The sequence below is a fragment of the Cyprinus carpio genome, chromosome B10 (assembly GCF_018340385.1).
Source record: "Cyprinus carpio isolate SPL01 chromosome B10, ASM1834038v1, whole genome shotgun sequence".
Taxonomy (NCBI): Eukaryota; Metazoa; Chordata; class Actinopteri; order Cypriniformes; family Cyprinidae; genus Cyprinus; species Cyprinus carpio.
Window position 1 is genome coordinate 13,087,222 of NC_056606.1, and position 22,737 is coordinate 13,109,958.

The 22,737-nt window shown below is 37.7% G+C and overlaps 2 protein-coding genes across 4 annotated transcripts; one reads left to right on the top strand and one right to left on the bottom strand.

Annotated features, from left to right (window-relative positions):
• Positions 1-5,542: 5,542 nt before the first annotated feature.
• On the bottom strand, positions 5,543-14,916 carry cnih2 (cornichon family AMPA receptor auxiliary protein 2). 3 transcript variants are annotated; one of them, XM_019111575.2, is made up of 8 exons: positions 14,732-14,913; positions 14,229-14,397; positions 12,735-13,399; positions 10,692-10,760; positions 10,477-10,524; positions 7,923-8,035; positions 7,690-7,833; positions 5,543-7,341 (listed from the first exon to the last, which is right to left on the bottom strand). In XM_019111575.2, the coding sequence occupies exons 3-8, from the start codon at positions 12,813-12,815 to the stop codon at positions 7,314-7,316; spliced, it is 483 nt and encodes a 160-aa protein (XP_018967120.1). In that variant the 5' UTR covers positions 12,816-13,399; positions 14,229-14,397; positions 14,732-14,913; the 3' UTR covers positions 5,543-7,313. The 3 variants fall into 3 exon arrangements, with proteins under 3 accessions (XP_018967120.1, XP_042588559.1, XP_042588560.1); XM_042732625.1 differs by lacking the exon at positions 14,732-14,913 and adding an exon at positions 14,567-14,708 and having other exon boundaries at positions 10,692-10,761; positions 12,736-13,399; XM_042732626.1 differs by lacking the exon at positions 5,543-7,341 and having other exon boundaries at positions 7,686-7,833; positions 10,692-10,761; positions 12,736-13,399; positions 14,732-14,916.
• Positions 14,917-17,366: 2,450 nt separating this feature from the next.
• Positions 17,367-21,245, top strand: wdr74 (WD repeat domain 74). The gene is made up of 10 exons (XM_019111574.2): positions 17,367-17,567; positions 17,733-17,839; positions 17,923-18,047; positions 18,165-18,228; positions 18,808-18,951; positions 19,042-19,143; positions 19,796-19,952; positions 20,191-20,333; positions 20,519-20,572; positions 20,740-21,245. The coding sequence occupies exons 1-10, from the start codon at positions 17,507-17,509 to the stop codon at positions 20,911-20,913; spliced, it is 1,131 nt and encodes a 376-aa protein (XP_018967119.1). The 5' UTR covers positions 17,367-17,506; the 3' UTR covers positions 20,914-21,245.
• The last annotated feature ends 1,492 nt before the right edge of the window (positions 21,246-22,737 follow it).

A 22,737-nucleotide genomic window follows, 5' to 3' on the forward strand; every position in this document is an offset into this window, starting at 1 on the left:
TTTCTTCATTCATTCGTTCAATTAAACCAATTCAAAAATCTGTGTAAAAATATAAAAAGAATAGAATGATAATGGTTTGGAAAGTATCTATATAATGTTCCTTTTTGGTTTCACACAAGTTGTTACCTTTTTTGTTATGGGGAAATATCATCCATAACAGGATTGCTCACAGAATATTGAATGCAGCATAATATAACTTTTCTGGTTAAAAGGATAATGATTAAATATTTTTCTTAATTGACAAAAAAACTGATTATTTTGGCCAGAAGTGGCATTTTTAAGTTAAAAGATTTTTGTGGATTATTGTGATGTTTTTATCAGCTGTCTGGACTCTGAAAGCACCCATTCACTGCAGAGGATCCATTAGTGAGCAAGTGATGTAATACTAAATTTCTCCAAATCTGTTCCGATGAAAAAACAAATTCATCTACATCATGGATGGCTACCATATTTTCAGCAAATTTTCATTATTGGATGAAAAATTTCTTTAAATGTTGTATATAGTCAAGGACGTCCAGACCTCTAATACAGAACAGGCAAAATTATATATTTTATGCAGAGTGGGTTCAGACAGTTAGCTACTTTACATGCTAGGTAAACTTATATTAGATGATAGTTATCTAATGCTTCTCACAAAAAAATGCATCTAATGGTTTAAAAAAGGGTCACTGACACCAGAGTGTGCACTAGTTGTGGAATGTGGTATGATGAGGTAAAATGAGTCAGGTATTAATCACTGACTATATAACAGACCATTACTTCAACACCAATTATAAAATACTGCTTTTTAAAATATCAGTCATCTTCAAGGGTCAAATTAATGCATTCCAATGCTGTACACTGGCTAAATAAGCAAGACAATAAATAACTCAACAGAACAGTTGAGGATAATGATACTGTCCACCAGATGGCTCTAATATACTATCTGGCCTAAAATGTAGCTGTGTGTGTGTGTGTGTGTGTGTGTGTGTGTGTGTGTGTGTGTGTGTGTGTGTGTGTGTGTGTGACTCAGTGAGGGCTATGTGGGTGTGCAGAAAGCACATAAGTGCTGATAATGTGTGTCCATCAAAATCAAGGTGCAAAATAGATAGCTGGAACGGAAGGTATACATTAGTGTCCCTTTAAGCAACGTTTTCTGGCCTGAACACATGTAGAGCTTTGTTCATCCCTTATAAAACATTACCATGGCAACCCTAGTTCTGCACAAACACCACATTTGCTACAGCTAGAGTTACTACAATGCAACTAAAATAACTTGCCATTATCCACCACTGCCAGAAAGTAGATAAAATCACACAATTATTCTAAAAGCCTCATGTAACAAAGAAGATGCTATATTCATTTATTATGGTTTTAGAGCAAAATAGCCTGCATTTTAGTGGAAATCGTGGTATGAAAGTGATGCACTAACTGACATGGATTGCATCTGGTACAACAGAGCAGTCTAAAGGGTTAAATGTGCATGATCATTCCCTCATTTAGGGAATTTTGTTCGCCATGATTCAGTTTAGCTGAAAAGATTACTGTTATTTATGCATTTTTTAAAAGAAATATAACTGTTTATTAGGGGTGTAATGGTACACAAAAATGACGGTTTGGTAACGTTACCTCGGTTTGGTATGTTTTCAGTACAGCAGAAACCATGAAACCATGCTTAACTAAAATTATGGCTCGGTCTTTAAATATAAAATATGTCATTACTGTTGCAACCACTGATCTATATATGACTAGTATATATATGTTCTATATTATAGATCAGTGGTTGCAACCCATTTACAACAACAGCATTTACAACAGAAATCACGTTACAGTTTATGGTGCTCTTGTAAATGGATGAAGAGATTAAAAGTGCTTTCTCTTTGGGTTGCAAAATATTTGAGCTAAAAGTCTATTTTACTCAGAAGAATGCTCTTTGGTTAGAAAATATTATTATTATTTTTTTCTATACAATTTCCTCATCATAGACACCTTCTGAACTTTCAGGTAGATGTTGTGAGCACGCTACAGATTCCTTTACCCTCCCTGCTCTGCTTTCCAGACGTGCTGAAGGTTTAAACTTCTGATGTTCTGAAGCAGAAAGCGAGGTAATTTCTTCTGGCTGCGTTATTGCTTGAATATTTAATCGTTTCCTGCCTCTCGCACCCCCCACACCCCCCTCCAAATCACTCAGTCTATAATGACACCTCTCACGCCAACCCCCTGGCTGCCTTTCCTCTCTGATTGCTACAGTAACGCTTGCAGATGCCTGCTCCTGTTGCCATGACACCCGGGTTTTTTTTCCCAAAGGTGCACCTCTGATCATTGAAGGAAATATTCATGTGCGTGTCTGTGTGTATGTATGTGGACTGTGTGGTATACCTTCGATTTGCAGCGGTATATGCGTGATTATGGGTGTGCCTGTGCATTTTAACCGCTTTGAGTGCACCCTGGTCTGTTCTGTTCTATAGTTTGTTATTGATACAATGCTTTCATAACAGCGTTTAACACCCCTCAACACCTGTGTGGTCCTGTGTGATATTTCACAGCAGCGCGTCCAGTATGAATGCTAATCATGGCTCTGATGGCGTTGGGAACTAGAGCCCACTGGCAGTTCACAGTGGAATTTCAAACACTAATTCACACTTACAATTTGCGTATGTGTTGTTGTACATAAATCATCTGTGGAAAGGGGAAATGTGGTATGTGTGAGCATGTGTGTGTGTGTGTGTGTTTGTGTGTCTGTTTGGATACCAGAATGTCAATTATAACAAATGTATTATTAAATTTACATTAGATTTACATTTATACATTTATCCATTTATCCGTTTTTTTTTTTTAGGATGAAGTCAGATAGTGACGGAAGAGGTGAGTTTTTAGCTGTCGCTTGTTAGTAAAACAATGTAAAGCAAGTGCATAAATAAGCTCCTGCTTCATGCAGAACTGACCTTTCCGTTTTGAGCTTTTACAGAAACAGGAGCATTAAATGCTGTTATAGTCTATTTATCCTGAGTAGCCTTTATACAAAAACATAAATTGAAGCTAATGAATTAAAAGTGTTGCGGGTAAGCAAAGCAGTATTTGTAAAAAGTAATTTGGGTTGCAATAACGAATGGTAAAAGGCTTTCTGTGATACTCGATTCTGATTGGTCAATCACTTTTTGCTGTCATTAAAAAGGGTAGCACTTTAGTATAGGGACCAGTTCTCACTAGTTGCTTATTAGCATGCATATTAATAAAATATTGTCTGTTTAGTAGTACTTATAAAGCACATATTCTGCATCACCATATACTAGGCTACATCTCAGTTCTGATTGGTCAACCACAGGTCTGCCATTTAATAATTTTACTAATGACCACTAAATGGATGTTGCTCAAAGCAAAAGGTAGTTTCATGTCTCTTGTATTTACTACAAACTCTTTTTTCTCACATAGTTATCAAAAAAGTAATTTTAATTAATTAATTAACATTTTTAATTAATTAATTTTTTTAATGTACATTAATTAATTTAATGTACCTTATTAACACAATCAACAATTATTAATTCAGGCTAACAATTTCCTATGATGCCTATGATTCCATGATTAATAAAAAATCTATCTCTTTCTCTCTGTATGTGTTTTAGCACAGAAAGTGTATTCTACCTAAGTCCATCATATTTCTGCTAATAAAAGTAATCTCAGGTGACTTTTTGTCTAGTCTCCAAAGTATCTCCAAACTATCTTTATTCTCTCAACCCCATTTATCATTCTAACTTTTAGTTCTCACCCCACTGTTCTAATTTGAAGTATGTCCCCCTAACTTTAAACCTCATCTTAATTCTGATAAGGTTCACCGTACTGAGATTTGCACCGATGCATAATTCATGTCTCCCACTGTCCTTCTTAATGTTGTGTCAGTCTTTTCATCATATTGTGGAAATGACTCTTCCAATTTTAGGGAGATGTTCTCATGCATTCAACAGCAGCGACAGGCTCTCTAGACATCAGACTAAATTATGCCGTTTGCTGTTGATTCATCACTGACAAAAGGCATTTTAAGTGCTATAAAGAAAGGATTCAATTGGTGATCCAACTACATTTCATTTCCTTCAGATGGAAAATCTTGGTGATTTGAAAAGCAGCTCTTCAAACAGAGAACCATTTCCATACAAGTGTAGCTGCCTCAGACTGTGTATGTGTGTGTGTGTGTGTGTGTGTGTGTGTACCAGCAGCTTGTCTGTGGCTCACTCATGTTTCAAACTTATCAATTGTAACCAGTTTCCATAGCAACATCTCTCAAGAGGTGAAGAGAGAGGGAGAGAAAGAGCAGAAAGAGAAATAGACTTTGGCAATGGAATGTGTGTGATTACATGCATGTTTCTGCATACGCTGCACATAAACTACCCTCTGCTGCTCTTTGATAAAATTCATGTTTCAAAACAGCAATTTGGGGGTTTTGCTGCAATTTTTATATTATTTATTTATTACTCTGTTCTATTTTCCTGTTCCATTTTCATACCAAATTGCTTTTCAAAGCTTTGGCAAATGTTTCAGCTGTGCGGCCATGGACAGAAAACCTATTTTGGACAGGCTTTTTGGTTTTGATTTTCAGCAAGCGAGAGAGAGAGACAACCTAACATAAAATGCATTTCATTCTTTTTGTGTTTCCATGGCAACCAAACTGCCTTAGCCTCTTATTGACTCCAGTGCACTCACACTTTTTCTGTCTCTCCCTTTCATTATCACTCTTTCACATTTACTTTTGCTTGAGACTTGCAAGAATGTGCTCAGATTCTTTATAAACATTCTCTATCTCTTGGCCTTCATCATTTGCCTTGATCTTTTTTTCTTCTTATCACAGTTTCATCCCTTTTCAATTTACTTATTTCTTTTTTGATGGAATTCAATATCCTCCTTTTGCAAACCAGCTTTTTTTTTTTTTTTTTTTTAAATAAAAATACCCTCTCTCATTTCAACATTTATAAAGACTGCAACATGTTGATCAAGTTATACCACTCTGAACTTTGGGATTGGTAAGATTTTAAAATGTTTTTGAAAGAAATCGCTTATGCTCACCAAGGCCGCATTTATTTGACAACAATATTGTGAAATATTATAATAGTCAGCATTTGACGTGGATCAAAACCTTTCATCAAAGTTGTCTTAAAACCTAAAACAAAAATGTGTTCTTGTATTAGAACAACTTTAGTGAAATTTTTTGATCCACTTCAAATGTTGACTACTGTATTTAAATGTAATTTTTATTGTAATATATTTGAAACTTTTTTTCCTGTGATGGTTATGGTAAAGATGAATTTTCATCAGCCATTACTCCAGTCTTCAGTGTCACGTGATCCTTTAGAAATCATTCTAATATGCTGATTTTCTGCTAAAGAAACTTTTCTTATTATTATCAATGTTGAAAACATTAGTGCTGCTTAATATTTTTGCAAAATCTTACAAACAGTCTTTACTGTTACTTTTGATCAATTTATTGCTTCCTTGCTGAATAAAAGACTAATCAATTCCAAGGTTAATTCTAATCCCAAAATGCAAATCAACAAACTGACTTTTTTTTCTTTTCTTTTTTTTGGCAACATATTTTTATTAGAACATGTGTAATTGCTTTTGGAGTATATAAGATATTTGGTTGTATTCAACTGAATACAGACCATAAAGTTAGCAAAGGTGCTGTAGCGTACATTAATGAATCATGTATAAAAGACATAATCATGCAGGTATTCTTAAATGTAGATACTGCATGTGAACTAATATTAATCACAAAAAGACATTCAGTGATGACGTCTATAATGAAGACCCAGTCAGCTGTCTCTCGGCCCACATTCCTGTGCTATTAGCGATTGTCCAGGATATATATTCACATTTTTGAGGGTACATCAAGTCAAAGCCAAGATGGAAAGAAGACCCGGGAGTTAGAACCAGATAGGCAGTGTTGCCAAAAAGCACTCAGACATTGTCGTTATTAAATTGCTTGCTTTTAAGTTAAAAATGAAGCCGTTCTAGCTAGTGAAGCGGCTCATGAGAGATACGTTCGGCCACTCTATTCATCTACAAAGCCAGAACTACACACAGCTAGGGTAAATAATCATTAATCGACTTTTTTAGCAGACTGATGGACACAGCACAACACAGGAACTCCAGGTGAGGCAAATCGAGAGGCCTTGTGATACACGGAACAGAGTGGCATTAAATGTCGGCTTTAGTCTAACAACACAGAAGATTGCCTGAAAAGTTTGTATGTTGTCCAAAGCATCATCGTCGAACGTTTCCGACACCAGTGTCTCCATCATCTGCATCACGGTCTGCTGTGTCCGGCTGTCTCACGCACATCAGCCCACTCAACGCAAATTAATCTTCCTCTGTTGTTTGCTACAGTTCATCTGTTGGCATTCCAAAAGTGCTTTTATGATTTGTCACAGTCTATCGAGTATTTGAACTCCGGCAGAGGTTGGGGTCGGATCTCTCTTCCCTCCAGCACGGCCTGTCCTGCACGCCTGTCTCAATTAAGAGTCTGCCGTTCTACTTGACCGCTCGTCCTCACCGCAGCCCATGATGGATGAATCTGGAACATGGGGTGTCAATCCTCATCTGGATGTTGCTCAAACAGTTTCCCCGGTTTGTGATACTTATCTCATTGGTTGATTTGCTTTGAAATGTCTTTGTATACGTCACCATCAGATTTGACGTAAAAATGTGCGGTTGTTTAAGGACACTAATAGAACTACCCTGGCCATATATTCAGAATTTAATCAATTATTATATCGTACCTCTACATACAGGGTACATTTATCTACCACAAATACTGAAATAGCAAATACTTAGCAGTTATTAAATACTTGACAGTTATCTGAAGATAAAGACGTTGCGACAAAGTCCACGGTCTATTGATTTAAAATTGAAGGTAACACATTCTGTAATGGCCTCAGTAGCACTTTACATGTCTCTTCGTAGACATTAAGAACCATTTGTTGCTATGAGCAGCGGAAATTTTCAGCAGCCCTTGAGAAATTCAATGGTGTTACAAAACATCCACACTGCCTGAGTCTTTTGTTCACCATATTTCTCTCTTTCTATTGCACTCGTTTCTTTTGGTCCACATCTCCACTTGTTTTTTTTTTACTGACAGTAACTGAGGCAGCTTTACATTGACAGCTTTAAATGCCTCCTTGTCTTGAGCTTTTTCTACATCTGTCCATCGTCCATCCCCACCCAGGAGATCTGAGGAGGAGCTGAACAAGGTCTGTTGATGAGGGAGAGGGAAGCGCCATAGTTCGGTCTTTATTCTGTCATTTTTCTCCTTCCTTTCACAATCATCCTGTCCTTCATTTGATCCCTTAGAAGCTGACCAAAGCATACACCATACTGCAAAAGAGATCGAGAGAAATTAATCAAGATAGATATACTTACTTAATATCTTAATTAAGAAAAGACATTCTGGGACAAAGTCAGTGTTCAGTGTCTTGTGATCCCTCAGAAATACTTTTAATATTCAGATTTTGTGCTCAAGAAACGTTTCTTATTGTTATAAATGAAAACAGCTGTGTTGATTTATTTCTTATTTTACATTTCTTTTGTCCAGTTTGAGAAGTCCATTGTTCCTCTCAGTTGATGAAGTAGGTAATAGTAATACCATCAATAAAATCCAAACATAAGATCTCATAACATAGGATATCTAAATGGGTAGATGATATATGAATGAGGAGGGTTTACCTGTACAAATAGTAGAAAAAGGACAGAAGGTAGAAACCTAGCTTGCACCAGGACTCTTTTTGGCAGTAATTCAGAATGTCTGCATTCATCACACTCACTGGATCATACATAACCTCAGACCCATCTGCAGGACGGTGGAAAAACCTGAGGGAGATAAAAAGTGAGGGGGGATTGCAACAGGGACCCATTTTGAAATTTCAATTAAGTAGATGTAAGTCAGGGACAGTTTGTACCTCCAGAGGTGATAGAGGAGCAGGGGGATGTTAAGGCCCAGAGTCACCCACTCCCCTGCACACATGAACATCAGACAGAACAGCCCGTGGATGGAATACTCTGGAACCACCAGCTGAAAAAAAAAAAAGTTTCAAGTACTTGTTATGTTTATAAGCATGAATTCACATATTCAACATCTTTTACACATTCAGTTCTGACTCTTTATGTGCGTGTGCAAGATATGAGTGTGCCTCCAAGAACAGAGCAAGAAAAGAAAAGGGGGAAGAGAAATTAAAAGAGATACAGTGATGCCACTTTCAAGAAGACCAGAAGTAGACTATTTTGTGGTTGTTTGGGGGATACAGAATGTTAACACAAGGGTTTCCAATCAACCCCCTAGGGCTCTGAATATACTCTTGAGTATAATTAAAGTATGGATGCATGATATACTAGGTTTGGGGTCAGTAAGATTCAATATTTAAACAAGTCTCTTACTCTCATCAGGGCTGCATTTATTTGACCAAAATACAGTAATATTATACACTCACTGGCAACTTTATTAGGTACACCTTGCTAGTACCGGGTTGGACCCCCTTTTGCCTTCAGAACTGCCTTAATTCTTCATGGCATAGATTCAACAAGGTGTTGGAAACATTCCTCAGAGATTTTGGTCCATAATGACATGATAGCAGCACGCAGTTGCTGCAGGTTTGTCGGATACACATCCATGATGCGAATCTCCCGTTCCACCACATCCCAAAGCTGCTGTATTGGATTGAGATCTGGTGACTGGGGAGGCCATTTGAGTAAAGTGAACTCATTGTCATGTTCAAGAAACCAGTCTGAGATGATCTGAGCTTTGTGACATGGTCAATATCCTGCTGGAAGTAGCCATCAGAAGATGGGTACACTAGTCATAAAGGGATGGACATGGTCAGCAACAATACTCAGGTAGTCTGTGGCGTTTAAACAATGCTCAATTGGTATTAAGGGGCCTAAAGTGTGCCAAGAAAATATTCCCCACACCATTACACCCCCACCACCAGCCTGAACCGTTGAGACAAGGCAAGATGGATTCTGACCCTACCATCTGAACATTGCAGCAGAAATCGAGACTCATCAGACCAGGCATTGGTTTTCCAATCTTCTATTGTCCAATTTTGGTGAGCCTGTGTGAACTGTAGCCTCCGTTTCCTGTTCTTAGCTGACAGGAGCGGCACCCGGTGTGGTCTTCTGCTGCTGTAGCCCATCTGCTTCAGGGTTCGACTTGTTGTGTGTTCAGAGATGGTATTCTACATACCTTGGTTGTAACAAGTGGTTGGTTATTTGAGTTATTGTTGCCTTTCTATCATCTCTAACCAGTCTGCCCATTCTTCTCTGACCTCTGACATCAACAAGGCATTTTCATCCACACAACTGCCGCTCACCAGCCCGTCTGGCACCAACAACGATTTCACGTTTAAAGTCACTTAAATGCCCTTTCTTCCCCATTCTGATGCTCGGTTTGAACTTTTGCAAGTCATCTTCACCACATCTAGGTGCCTAAATGCATTGAGTTGCTGTTATGTGATTGTCTGATTAGCAATTTGTTTTACCAAGCAATTGAATAGGTGTACCTAATAAAGTGGCCGGTGAGTGTAAATGACAATAAAATGACTATTTTCTATTTTATTATATTTTATAATGTAATTTATTCCTCTGATGGCAAAACTGAAGTGGCCATTACTCCAGTCTTCCGTGTCACATGATCCTTCAGAAATTATTCTAATATGCTAATTTGGTGTTCAACAAACATAATATTTTTGTGGAAATAGTGATACTTTTTTTCAGGATTCTCTAATGAATAGAAAGCTGAAGTACTAATTTCTTTAAAAAAAAAAGAACCCCAAACTGACCCAAAACTTTTGAATGAGAGTATACATCAGCGCTATTATTAGTTATTGACAATATTAGACTTTTTATCATTTCTGTCATGAAGGATTGGCATGGTAATGTACATGACAATATTATTGTGTTTGGTCTTGGTGGAATAGATCTGCTACGCTGCTGTTGCTGCGGCAGAGCAAGTACCGAGACTTGCTACTGCCAATACATCCACACCATGCTGCTGTGAGCAAGTAAGAAATACTGCTGCTGCACATATAACCTGATCACCCCTAGCAGATCTATACAGGTGGAGCTGGGGATGGTGGGGGGTATCTGAAGCACGCTGCAACTGTTACCACAAGCACTAGCAAAGTATTTGAATGTTGAGCAGCGAGCTCATTGGCTGCTGATACAAAAAAGAACCAATCAGATGATGATGATGTCATTATGTCAGATTGAGTTTGTTAATGTTATGAAATCTTAAAATGAACATCCAATTTTTTATACTGAATATAGCTGAAGTATATTTTTTTTTTTTTTTATATTGTGTTTGTTTATGTTAGAATACATTAGGGCTATAGTCAAGAATGACAAGAATCAGTGTATCACTCCCATAAAGTAAAAAAAATATATAGCTAGCTTCTCTTACATGTCCTCCGCACTTTATATATGCTTACACTTGCCTTGATCTGCCACAATTTCACTCACCCTTCGGAGGAGGTTGCAGATTCTCTCGATGTTCAATATTCTTTCCCTCTGAGGAAAAACAGAAGAGCGCAATAGGATTGCATGTTTCTGCATGTGTTCACATATGTGCATGTATGCCGTTTCAGTGTCTCTGAAACCTGCTGTTCTCAGTTGGGAGACTGATGCTGAGTAGTTTATGCTGTGTGAAAGGAATCGTGATCTAAGAAAAGGCTTACCGCTCTGGTGGGGTTGCTCTGATCAATGGGATTTTTGAAGTCTGTGCGCAGCTCATCAAAAGCAATAATCGAGAAGAGACAGAGAATTTGTGTTACACAAGCATTTAAACAAAACCACTGGACATTTTGGAGGTTCGAGACGATGAAGGGTGATTGTACCATCTGTGGCCTTTTTTATGTTTAACTTTCCTCATTCTCTAGCCATTCCTACAGCTTCAAGCTACAATCTCCCCTCCTTCCTTTTCCCCTTATAGATCCATATCTCCTGCCATTCCCTCACTTTGTTCTCTGTAAACAGATGCAGTTGCTATGGTGATCGAATGAGCCCCTAAGAGGGCGTCATGGTTGCTATAGAAGTGAGTTCACATTCTTATTGGCTGAGAGCCATACAAAGATAGTGGGAGAAGGAGAGGAAAGGGGGATAGGGTGTCAGAACCAAATTACGGTTTGATAAGCATTCTCAATAACATGGTTTCTCGCCGATTTTGGTATGCGTTCTCATTATTATTGTTTCACACACACACACACACACACACACACACACACACTCACACACACACTCACACCAAATGACTCATGTTTAGAATCTCTCCCACTCCTGTCATTAGTCAATGCTCAGTCATTTCAAGTCTGTTTCTTAATGGCCTTTTGAACGTCTTACAAGGAAGGTCTGCGGTCTAATGCCGATCTGAAAATATCCCTGACTTCTGGTTTGGCATTCAGGGCTTGTGTTTTAGGTGTTGAAACCTCTGCTCTCTAGTGTTTTAGTGTTTCAGACAGATTTTAACAGATCAGGGCCATTGTGTTTGTCTGCTGTTGCCTTTTGCGAGAATGCCGCCTCTAGTATGAAGAATACAGATGATGTTGAAGTCTCAGGTGGCGACTGTGCAAATTTCATTTGTGATTCTACAGACAGTGGGCTGGCACAGAACAACCAGTAGAGTTTAAATGAGATGTTGACCTCTTCCTCTTCAGCGCTCTCGCTCTCTGTGTTTGTGTGCATTGGTGAATCTAACTAAAACATGTCTAAGTCACATTACACCTCAAAATGAAAAGAAGAAAAATATCTTTTGATATTTTTTGATAAATTAAGATTTTTTACACTTTTGAACCCACGACACATTAAATATACATTGTTTTTGCATTACATAAAATATATTGATATTGTTGTAACATTATTTTTATGACATTTTCCCCTAGAATTTTCATTGCAAAAAGCATCTAGAAGTTGCTTTATATGTTTTCAATGGTGATTCTCACTATATTGTCATTAATGTAATACAGTTTTTTCTTTGGATTTTCTTACTCACTGTAATACAACTTTTTAAAGAATTACATCTTCCAAAGTTAAAGGGAAGTGTGTACATGAGGTACAATGATGTATAAATACATTTTTAAAACACATATTTATTTATACATTATATATACATTATTACATATTTTTATACTGTATGGAGAATTAAGGGGAGAAATATGCTTATCTGCTAAATTAAAAAAAAATATGTGATTAAAATGAATGTGCTTAATATCTCAAATAATGGTCCTAAAAATATGCTTAATTTTCTAAGTAAAATATTATTTTATATTTTTTTTCATGGTGTAATCATTCTTAAGGTTTTGTGAGATTTACATTTAGATTATTGACTGTATGTATGTGTGTGTTTGTGTGCATATACACACAGGTAGACTCCCGCCTCCTTCCTCCGTTTTTTTTCTTCTGTATCCGTCTACTTGTTCTGTAAATCATTAATCATCCATGACTCAGAATGTCTGCTCTATTAATAACTGCCGCGATTTGTATTCACCTCATGGATAAGGCCTCTTGTTAAGGGCAGGGGAGACAGCTTGGACAGACACACACCAGTTTCTGCGCTCAAAAAACTGGCACGAACACACACACACACATTCACACTCATGCAGTCAGACACTTGGCGATGACATGGATTCCGAAGCCAATTGAAATTGAAGTGTGACAGTGTTACAGGTAACAGGAAGTCGTACAAATTCACATTCACTGAGTAAACTGTAAAACTACAGACGTACCTGCCAGATGACGAAGAAGATGAGGGCAGCACATAACACGAGTGTTAACATGTAGCAAAAGGCCGCAAAGGTGAAGGCCATGGCTGTGCCAGCCAGCCTGACGGTGTTCTGGGTCGAGAGAGGGCGAGGGGGAGATTTCCCCTGCTCTCTCTCTCTTTCTGTCACTCTCCTTACACTCTCACCCCCTTCAAGGAAGCTACAAAGCACTTCCCTCTTCTTCTGTCTCTCCTCTTAAAGCTTGCGGTCCAGCTTAGGATGAAGTCGGGGTATAATTAGAGAGGAATCCTCTTGGTCTTGAGCTGCAGATATGAGGTGTCTGGCTGGTTATCCGCCTCCGCTGGCTGGAGAGCCTTGTAACGTGTGGCTGGACAGTGTGTGTTCGTGTTTAATTCTTCCTCTCTGTCCACCAAAGATAACTGCTGGAGCTGTTTCCTCTTTTCAGTCTCTCTGCCGTCTCCCCTGTTCCTTCACTTGCTCTCCTTCTCCTTCTCTGTCTTCCTCTCTGATTGGCAGAGAAGGGGGTTTGTGTGTTTGTGGAGAATCGCTCCCCTCCCCCGTCTCTAAGATTAGTGCTGCACACTTGGTCCACACACCTTATTTACAGCAGAACACCTTAAAAAATATCTTGTGGGCACATCGGAGGATGAATGTCCTCGGTATACATTCTGAAAAACAGACATTGATTCGAGTTGCACTCTTAAAGGTTCCAAAAGGGAGTTTTGGCAGTGATGCCACAGCAGAACCTTTCAATGAACAGTTCTTAAAAGAACCTTTTCTTACGTGTGAAGAATATTTTAATAATTTTTATTAATAAAAGTCTTTGTGCAGTGGATGTTAAAGGTTCTCTATAAAACCATCAAAGCCAATAAAGATCCTTTATTTTTAAGAGTGTATAAAGTAATGAATGGATGAATGTGTTGAATTGTTGAACAGTAATTACAATTAGATGCATTTTACTGTCATTTTAATCAATAACAGGACATGTATGTGGATCTAACTGACAGGTCTTACAATGATTCATATCCTCTCTTAGAATAAGAGATGATTGATCCGTTTTAAGTGCTGATGATGCTCTTTTGGATGGAATTTGTGGCTTCAAAATGAGTCATTGAGACTGCAAGTGTAAACAAACAAAAAATTGCTTACTTAATATGGATTTGTACCAAAAAGCATTTTTTATGATTATATATTGAACTTAGTATCCTGAGTAATCTATAAAAGGCTTTGTAGACATCAAAGACACTATTGCATTTATTTAAAATTTTTACTTGTGGATTTGGCTGATGCAACAAACCAATTGATTTAGCCCCCAAATAAAAAAAAGAATTAAAGTAAAATGTGCAAATTGTGTGTGAATCCATAACAAAACTGTAATGGTGTTCAGTCATTTTAAACAGTGTACACATGAATAATAAGATGTTCAAAATGATGGTGAAGAATGGTTAACTAAGTTAGCTGTGGTACATGACAGAATGAAAGAACAAGAACACTTACCTGTTTTTTCTGACGCAGCGGCGCAAGTCTGTCTTTGTCTGTCCTCTCTCCCCTCATTTTTTCTCCCATCAATCTGGGTCGACAGACACCATGTCAGAAATCTCTGGTCTGCTTTGGTCTGGGTGTCAGTGTCGGTCCCATCACAGTCTCTCATTGGCTGCTGGGTGCTCTGCGACCAGGTATGAAACAGCAGAAAGAAGCCAAACATGCATGAACGCACTGGCTGTATTTTTCTGTTTTATCTTATGCTTTTGATCCCGCGCAGCTTTCTGAAGTCTGACACTTAATTAACTTGCCGTTTTTCTCTTTTTTCCCCTTCATCTGCCTTACCCACTTACCCTCTGCTTTCTCTCGCTCTCATTCCTTCTCTGCCTCTCTCAGTTTTTTTACCAATTCAAGCATTCAAGCATCTGGTATTTGATCTCAAAAGCAGAACCAATGGAAAAAGCCCTTCTCACTCGCCCCCCATCTCTTTGATTAGAATTAAAATGTGATGTTATTACCTCTGAACGCGATGCTCAACTACATTCAACAGTCTTCTCTTCCTCCGTCCCTCTATTTTCTGCCCTACTCTCTCATTCCCTAGAGAGATATGAGGGGGCAGAGGGAGCTCCGAGTCTTTCTTCTTTGGCTTCCCTTGTTTGTCTCTCACTCTCTCTCTCTCTCTCCCTGCCTTTTTTATTTTCTTACTGTCTCTCTCTAGTACAGTGTTACCTTCTTGATGAAAGTGTGTCTCTGTCACTGCAGGAGAGATGAAGTAAGCTTTGATTCTACCTCTTTCTTTGTAGTCAAATCTGCTGTCATGTTTCCAAAGATCATGAGTAAAGAGAGGGATTTTATATCATTCACAATCTATTTTTTTCTACCTTTTTTTCCCCCAGGGTTCCCACGAATTCCATTGTAGCAGTTCTCACATTCCAAATTCAGATACCAATCCTGGGAATTAATAGATGAATAATAATAATAAGCTTATTAGTGTAAAAAATATCTCCAGTAAAACAAAAATGTATCTACAGTAGAACATAAATTATGCTCATATTCTAAACAATTGTAAAAATTCCATTATGTTCCATAATATTATTATTATTTATTATTATACTGTATTAATTTTATTATTCATTAAAATAATTATAATAATATATTAAATAGCACTTTTTTTTTACAATGTTCTTGTTACACATTACATGCACTTACTATAGTAATAACAGTAAAGTATGCATAATTACAAGCAACTAACCTAATTCTTCTTCTTCTTTTTATTTCCTGTTTTTACATAACTGTAGTAAACTTGCAAAAAAAGGTTCATAAAGCAATATATCACACCTTTGAATATTTCTGGGTTTCCTGCCACCTCATTTCCATAGTGTGTAAAATCCATTTTCAATGAATACTCCCCGGGGATCTTCTTTTTCTTCTCTCATTAGCCATGTTTTCAAATCATCCCCACAATGTCTCAATCTTTGTTTATTGTGTGTTCTTTAAAGCGAGGGAAATATTGAAACTTGATTGACATGCTCCCCAGGGAGAAGAGACTGAATCATTCCAACATTAAGGATTCCGATTTGCTTTTAATTGCTTATATTACTGCAGCCATATAGGCAGCATTCTCTGTTTTTCAGGAAGACTGACAAATATCCTAAATGTAGGTGCTCTTCTAATGGAGTCCAAGAGTACCATCTGGTGGATTCTTCCACACTCAGAAAACATCTTCTCTCTACTGTCCTTCAGGAATGCTATTTTAGGGCAACTGTGAGTGATGTCAGTTACTTCAGTGCTGATATTGTGTTTTAGATTTTTAAAGATATTTCTATTTAATCTATGATCAATTACAATTTATTACAAAATAAAGAAAGGAGTGTTCAAACTCTTTGAAAACAATCAATATTTTTGCGTTTGTTTGAATTAGTGTTTTTTTTTTTTTTATTTATTGTCTTGGGGTGGGGTACGCATGGGGGCCCCAGCACACTTCCAAGGAGTCTGCAAGATTTAAAAAAAAAAAATTGATTAAAATAAATTGAGGGACTCAAACACAACTATTAAAAAAGGTTCAAACTATCACTGATGCTCCAGAAGGAAACACAATGCATTAAGAGCCGGGGGTGAAAGTTTTTGAACAGGATGAAGATTCCAAATTTTTCTTATTTTGTTGAAATTATTCTTATTTTTTTTTCATTTAGTACTGCCCTTCGGAAGCAACAGAAGATACTTGCATGTTTCCCTGAACACAAATAAAGTACAATTCACCTTGATCTTCAAATTCCAAATGTTTTCACCCCCCGGCTCTTAATGCATCGTGTTTTCTTCTGGATCATCAGTGAATGTTTGAACTTTTTTTAATAGTTGTGTTTGAGTCCCTCAATTGTCCTCCGTGTGAAAAGATGGATCTCAAAATCATAAAGTCACTGCTGGAAAGGGTTCAGATACGCAAAAGATGCTGGAAAACTGAAGAATCTGCAGGACCTGGAGGTTTTTCTGAAGAACAGTGCTCAGTTTACACAGCACAAACAAAGGAATCATGAACAACCATCACAAAACAAACAAAAAAAAAGAAAACAGTCGTGGATTGTCCAGTTAACCACACACAGTATTAAGAACCAAGGGTTCACAAATAACTGGGGTTATTTGAATAATTTAAGCATTTTTTTGGTCTTGTGGACTATATGTAAGAATCTTTTATGTAAAACATCTTACTCAGGACAGTACTAAATAAAAAATAACATGCATTTAGTATGATCTCTGTTATTTTGTTAAAATTATTCACATTTTCACAGATTCTGCAAGGGGTTCCCAAACTTTCGCATGCCACTGTATGTCTTTTAAAGCATAAGTATCAGACTTATCTTGGGGTCAGAAAGGTCAGGAACTACTGGCTTATAGCAACATTAAAGGGAAACTTCAAAAAAGAAGAAGAAAAAGCTACTCACCTTCATGTTGTTGAAAAACTCTTATCCATGGAAGAAATTTTCCTAACATTATGCCTAACCTAGAAAATCCCTTTCTTTGCTAGTATCTAATTTCTTTTGTGTTTAAGTGAAAAAGTGAAAATTATAGGATAAAAACAGATTATAATACTTTCATCCAACTGTCGTAACTATAATCGCGTGACAACATGGAGAAACTCGCACTGAGGTTTACCGTCAGTAGAGCAAGTATTAGTGGGGAACGGAACCAAAAGTCCTTCGGTTGCGCGTTACAGCCGGACGTAGTTGTGTGCGACAGAAACGTGGAGAGCTGTTTTCATTTAGTCAGTAACTCCAAAATAACTCGTTTTCTTTCAAATGTCTGCTAAAAGCCAAATATGCTCAATATGGCTTGGATCCGAAACTGGAATATTAAAAGGTACGGTGTTTTTCGTCTCTTTGTCGACATATTGTACACTTCTTCTGACTAGCTAGCTAACTTAGCCGTGTATAGTACACGTGAGTTGGCACCACATATGTGCCATTTAATTTGCTTAACACACACTGAACTAATGATTTATTATTATTCATATTTCATCTCAAGGGGTGAGTTTAACCAAAAAGCAGGCGTTTAACTTTTGTGAGATGAGCTGCTTGAGTCGAGATCAGGAGGTTTGTGTGATGGCATGGGGAGACCCTCACGAATCAGAGGTGAGAGAGAGAACTGAGTAACAGACTTCATCACCGTGATGTGGTGACTGACAGACGCTGTCTATGTGTGCATGTCTTTACAGGTGTTAGTGGGCAGTGTGAACGGCACTGTGAAAACTTTCAGCACAGATAAGGGAATCTTCACAGCGACCAGAGAGTGTGGAGATCCTTCACAGGGCAGATTCACAGGACTCGCTGTCACTGACAGGTGGTTGCCAATGTCATGTTATGCTCATCTCTGCAGGGGCTGATGAATTACTGGAGGTTTTGTTGTTTTGTATAGATGTATTTTAGAAATGATGGACTTTCTTTTCTTCTTTTCCAGTTCTTTGATTACATGTGTGGAGTCAGGACTGCTGAAGGTGTGGAAGGAAGGCAGTACAGAAACGGTAAGTTAATGTGATTTCAGTGTCCTGCCATATAGACATTTACTTTATAAATATTATATATGCACTTGAATGGCTTTATGTTAATTAAAAAATACTACTTGAAATGTTTCTACTTTTAAAAATGTATCAAATTGCAGGACTTTTTACTAAACATTAAAATGTAAAAATGCTAAGAAAAATGAAATCTACACCAATGCCTGCATCTAGAAATGAATCCCAGCAGATTCATGGTGGCCCTTATTGCGTGTAAATGTGTTCTTTTTATTATTTACTTATTGTAGGTCAGATGATGAGTCTGTCTGTTTACAAGAAATGGGAGAGGATGTTTTATTGTGCTGTTTCCTGTCTCTAAAACACTAAAAACACATAAAGTGACCCAACACTGACTATTTTACTTATTGTTCCTTATATAGCTAGTAGCATAGTAGCAGTACTGCTTCTACAGTTTGAATTGTAGATTAGAATTGAATAATATATGATGATCTCTTGATTTTTATGATGATTTTGTTGAGTCTTAAGGTAGATGTTGACTTGTAGTAAATCTGATCCTCAGCCAACCTCATCTGTCTCTGTTCTTAGGTTGAGATAAATGTTGGAAATGGAATATGCAGAATGCAACAGAACCCATCACAGCGCCATCGTGTGGCTACAGGGGGTAAGGAGAACCCGCTGAAAGTCTGGGATCTGGAGAGACCAGATAAGCCAATATTCACAGCCAAAAATGTAAAGCAGAAGAAGAAAACTATAAACTTTTTAGCCCCCAGTAGTTGATTTCTGCATTTCAAGCTCTACCTTTTTTCTTCAATCTGTCAGGTAGCCCATGACTGGTTGGATATGCGGGTGCCCGTGTGGGTGAGAGACATTGGCTTTATCCCAGATTCAGATAAAATAGTCACATGCACTGGACACCATCAGGTTTGTCTTTACTCTGGCTTTATGCATGTGTGCTTGTCTACTGTTGTTTCTTACAAGGTATATATATACTGGACATCTGGAATACATTTAGTTACTTTAGAAATATATATCTGAATTTTTGTTTACAGTGAACACCTGAAATTATGTACACTATCATTCAAAAGTTTTACCAATACTGCATTTATTTGTGAAATATTGCGTAATTGTGAAACATTGTTTAAAATTAAAATAACTATTTGAATACATTTCAGATAGTTTCAAACAGTAATGTATTTCTTTGATGGCAAAGCTGAATTTTCAGCAGCCGTTAATTCAGCCTCCAGTGTCACATGATCCTACAAAATTGTAAATTAATATCTGTTTGTTTTCATTTATTTGGTTTTACTAAACCTTCAGCTTGTAGTTGATTGGTTGGTGTCAGTAAAACACATCATCAGCTGTTTTAAAATGAAACACGTTTTGTTTGTTAGTTAGATTTAATAGCTATGAAATAACCTGAAATAAATTGTGAGCTGATCATGTTTTTGCAGCTTGTCCCTAACCCTTTACTATTGTATTTATTCATGTCTTCCTTTATGTCTTAAGGTAATCGTCTGTGATCAAACATGACTCAAAATATCTTGCCCTCTCTGTTCTGCTCCTCCTCCGTCAGGTGCGTGTGTATGACCCCTCGACGCCTCAGAGAAGGCCGGTGTTGGAGGCTCGGTTTGGAGAGTACCCGCTCACTGCGCTCTCTCTTCCTGCCAGCCAGGGCACAGTGGTCGTGGGCAACACTCACGGGGAGCTCGCCATCCTTGACCTCCGGAAAGGTAAGCAGTAGGTGGTTGCTCCATTTATTTTTTCTCTTAGGGAGGTTTGGATCTGCACAGAAGCGGTTGTTTTTGAACTGAAGCTCCATTGCTCAGGGTTTTTGGTCCTGGATTTGTGTGTGTTCCAAGTATAAAGGATGTATTTGGCCAGCCGTTCTCCGTATGTGCACTGCAATATTATTGAACTCCTGAGAGTGTTGTTTTGTCTGACCCCATTTTCTTCTCTCTCTGCCTGCAGGGCTTGTGCGTGGGTGTCTTAAGGGTCTGGCGGGGGCAGTGCGAGGGTTGCAGTGCCATCCTTCCCTCCCATTGGTGGCCTCTTGTGGTTTAGATCGTTTTCTTAGAGTACACAGCCTGGAGGACCGTTCCTTACAGCACAAGGTATGAATGCACAAGAAACCAGGTTTCTTTCTCCATTCTCCCTGCACTTCTTCTTTCTCATTCTCTCTGCAGATTTCTGCATAGCCCCCTCCTCTTATTTCCATCTGATTGCATGTATCATATAATCAGAAGTGCCTCCCACTCAGTGTTATGTTTGTATAAATGAACATATTTTCTCTGTGCAGGTATATCTGAAGTCACGACTCAATTGTGTGCTGCTGTCTAGCAGAGATCTGGAGGTAAGTGGCAGTTCAGTGTCAGACCGTGCATCATTCTGATGATTGGCTTTTATATAACTGCCTGTCAACAGTAACAACAATGGAAGTTGCTTTCTCGTTGATGCCTTTATACTCCATCCTAAAGACTTTGCTAAACGTTCGACTCTTTATGTGCTTTTCTCTTATAGTCATCTAGTGCTGATGTTAGTGGAGATGTAGAGGAGGTGAAAGCAGAGGAGGATGAGGTTTGGGATACCATGGAAACTGTGATGGAGAAGACAAAAAAGAGGGCCGCCCAGAAAGATGAAGCAACTGTTACTGAAGTAGATGGAAAAAAGAAAAGGAAACTAGTGAAAAAGTGATTTTTTTTTAATTGACATTTTTATCATTTTATATACAGTTTGTCATGTTTTGAGTAAAACTGTATCAACAGTGGCCAAGAACAAACTTAAACCTAAGAGGCTGTTTAATATGGATATATAATAATAGGTTCAGGTCAGTATTTTGGTCCATTAAGTAATTTGAACATGCAATCATCTGAAATGTGATACTAAAATTGCATTTTAGATGTCAAAACTCTGCTTAACTTGAACAAGTGAACCCGTTTATGTAAAAACAGTTTGTCCCATTAGTCACTGTATTTCTGTATTGAACAGAATTTAATGTATACCATAAACACAGAATCTTTCAGAAATACGTGTTCATTCATCATTTTCTGGCTCAGTTGAAAATATAACGCCAAACTGTCACACACATTAGAAATGTGCACTTCAGGAAATATTTTCTACTGTAACCCCATTTAAAATTTTTGGACTGTTATGTATTAAAGTCTCTAAAATACTACTTTATATGAAGTTAAAATTCTTTCCCAAGGCATATTTATAGTATCCTTTTCACAATTAATTTGATGTACATTTTACTGAGATAAGAATAGAATCTTAAATCTGTGCTGGTCTAAAGACCTTGACTTGACCGTGAATGACCATACATATCTGTGCCTGTGTGGGTGTGTGTATTACACATTGCGTTATGCACACTAAAACACACCCTATTCTAGTCTCTCTGATAAGATAAGGAACATCTTGGTTAGCACTGAAACTGTCGATTTTGTAAATGAGAACATTAGTAGCTGATGTCTAATTTGTGAAGCTGTACACTTCAAAAGCATTACATTTGAAAGTACTGTTCTGTTATAACTAACAAGGAATCACATAAAATTTGAAAAAATTAATTCTGTCCAAGCTTCTTGAATGGTGAAACGTACTTATAGATCTGATTATAGACCGTGTTCAAGGAAAGAAATGTGGTTTCCATGTGTAAGATTTTTATGGTGTTTAGTGCATCTAATAAGTGACACCTTCAGCGTGACACATACTTTACCATGGAAACATTTTAAAGGAGCTGAAGAGCAAAGGGCATAAAATATAGAGGAGGTGATGAAGTATGACAGCACGAACTGAACTCTGAGACCTTGCAGGGTGGAGGGACAGTATTCCTGACTGCTGACAAACCAAAAGTGTGGCTTTATATGCAGGATGACAGCCTCAAAGTTTCCTGTATGGTTCTGGTAAATTTTGCAAGCCAAAAAAACGTTGATTGCATGTTTGTGGTTTGACCCTGTGCGCTATAACAAGGTCGTAACCAATGGAAAGATTTCATTTCCTCTTGATTTCCTCCTTTAAAGTGAGGGAAATAGCTGAAATTTATCCCAGAAACAACCATCACATTACAGTACACATCATGAAATGCATTTATCTTACAGGCCTGTAATTATTTAAGCATTTTCCAACAGATTGAGAACAAAGTAAGATTGTGTGTCTGATTATTATTTTACTGTAAATCCAGTCCCAAAACCCTTATTACTAGAAACACAACAGATTTCGACCCATTTACATCCAGACTTGCACCTGCCTAGGGTACTATATTATGTGCTTAGGTGGAGTATTTTGTCGTGGTACATTAATTGACGCGCCATTCTTGTGTTTGACAATAGAAATTCCTTCACACAGTGTGCACTTCTGTGCTCTTTAACCTAACAATGGCAATAATTAACCCTCTCTTATGAGCATTTTATCATCCTGTTATAAAGCCTGCTTTTTTCATTCTTTGATCAATGTTTAGAGTCCATAGTCTAGTTTATCAATTCTAATCATGCAGCATTACCTCACGTTGTGCCATTACCAGTA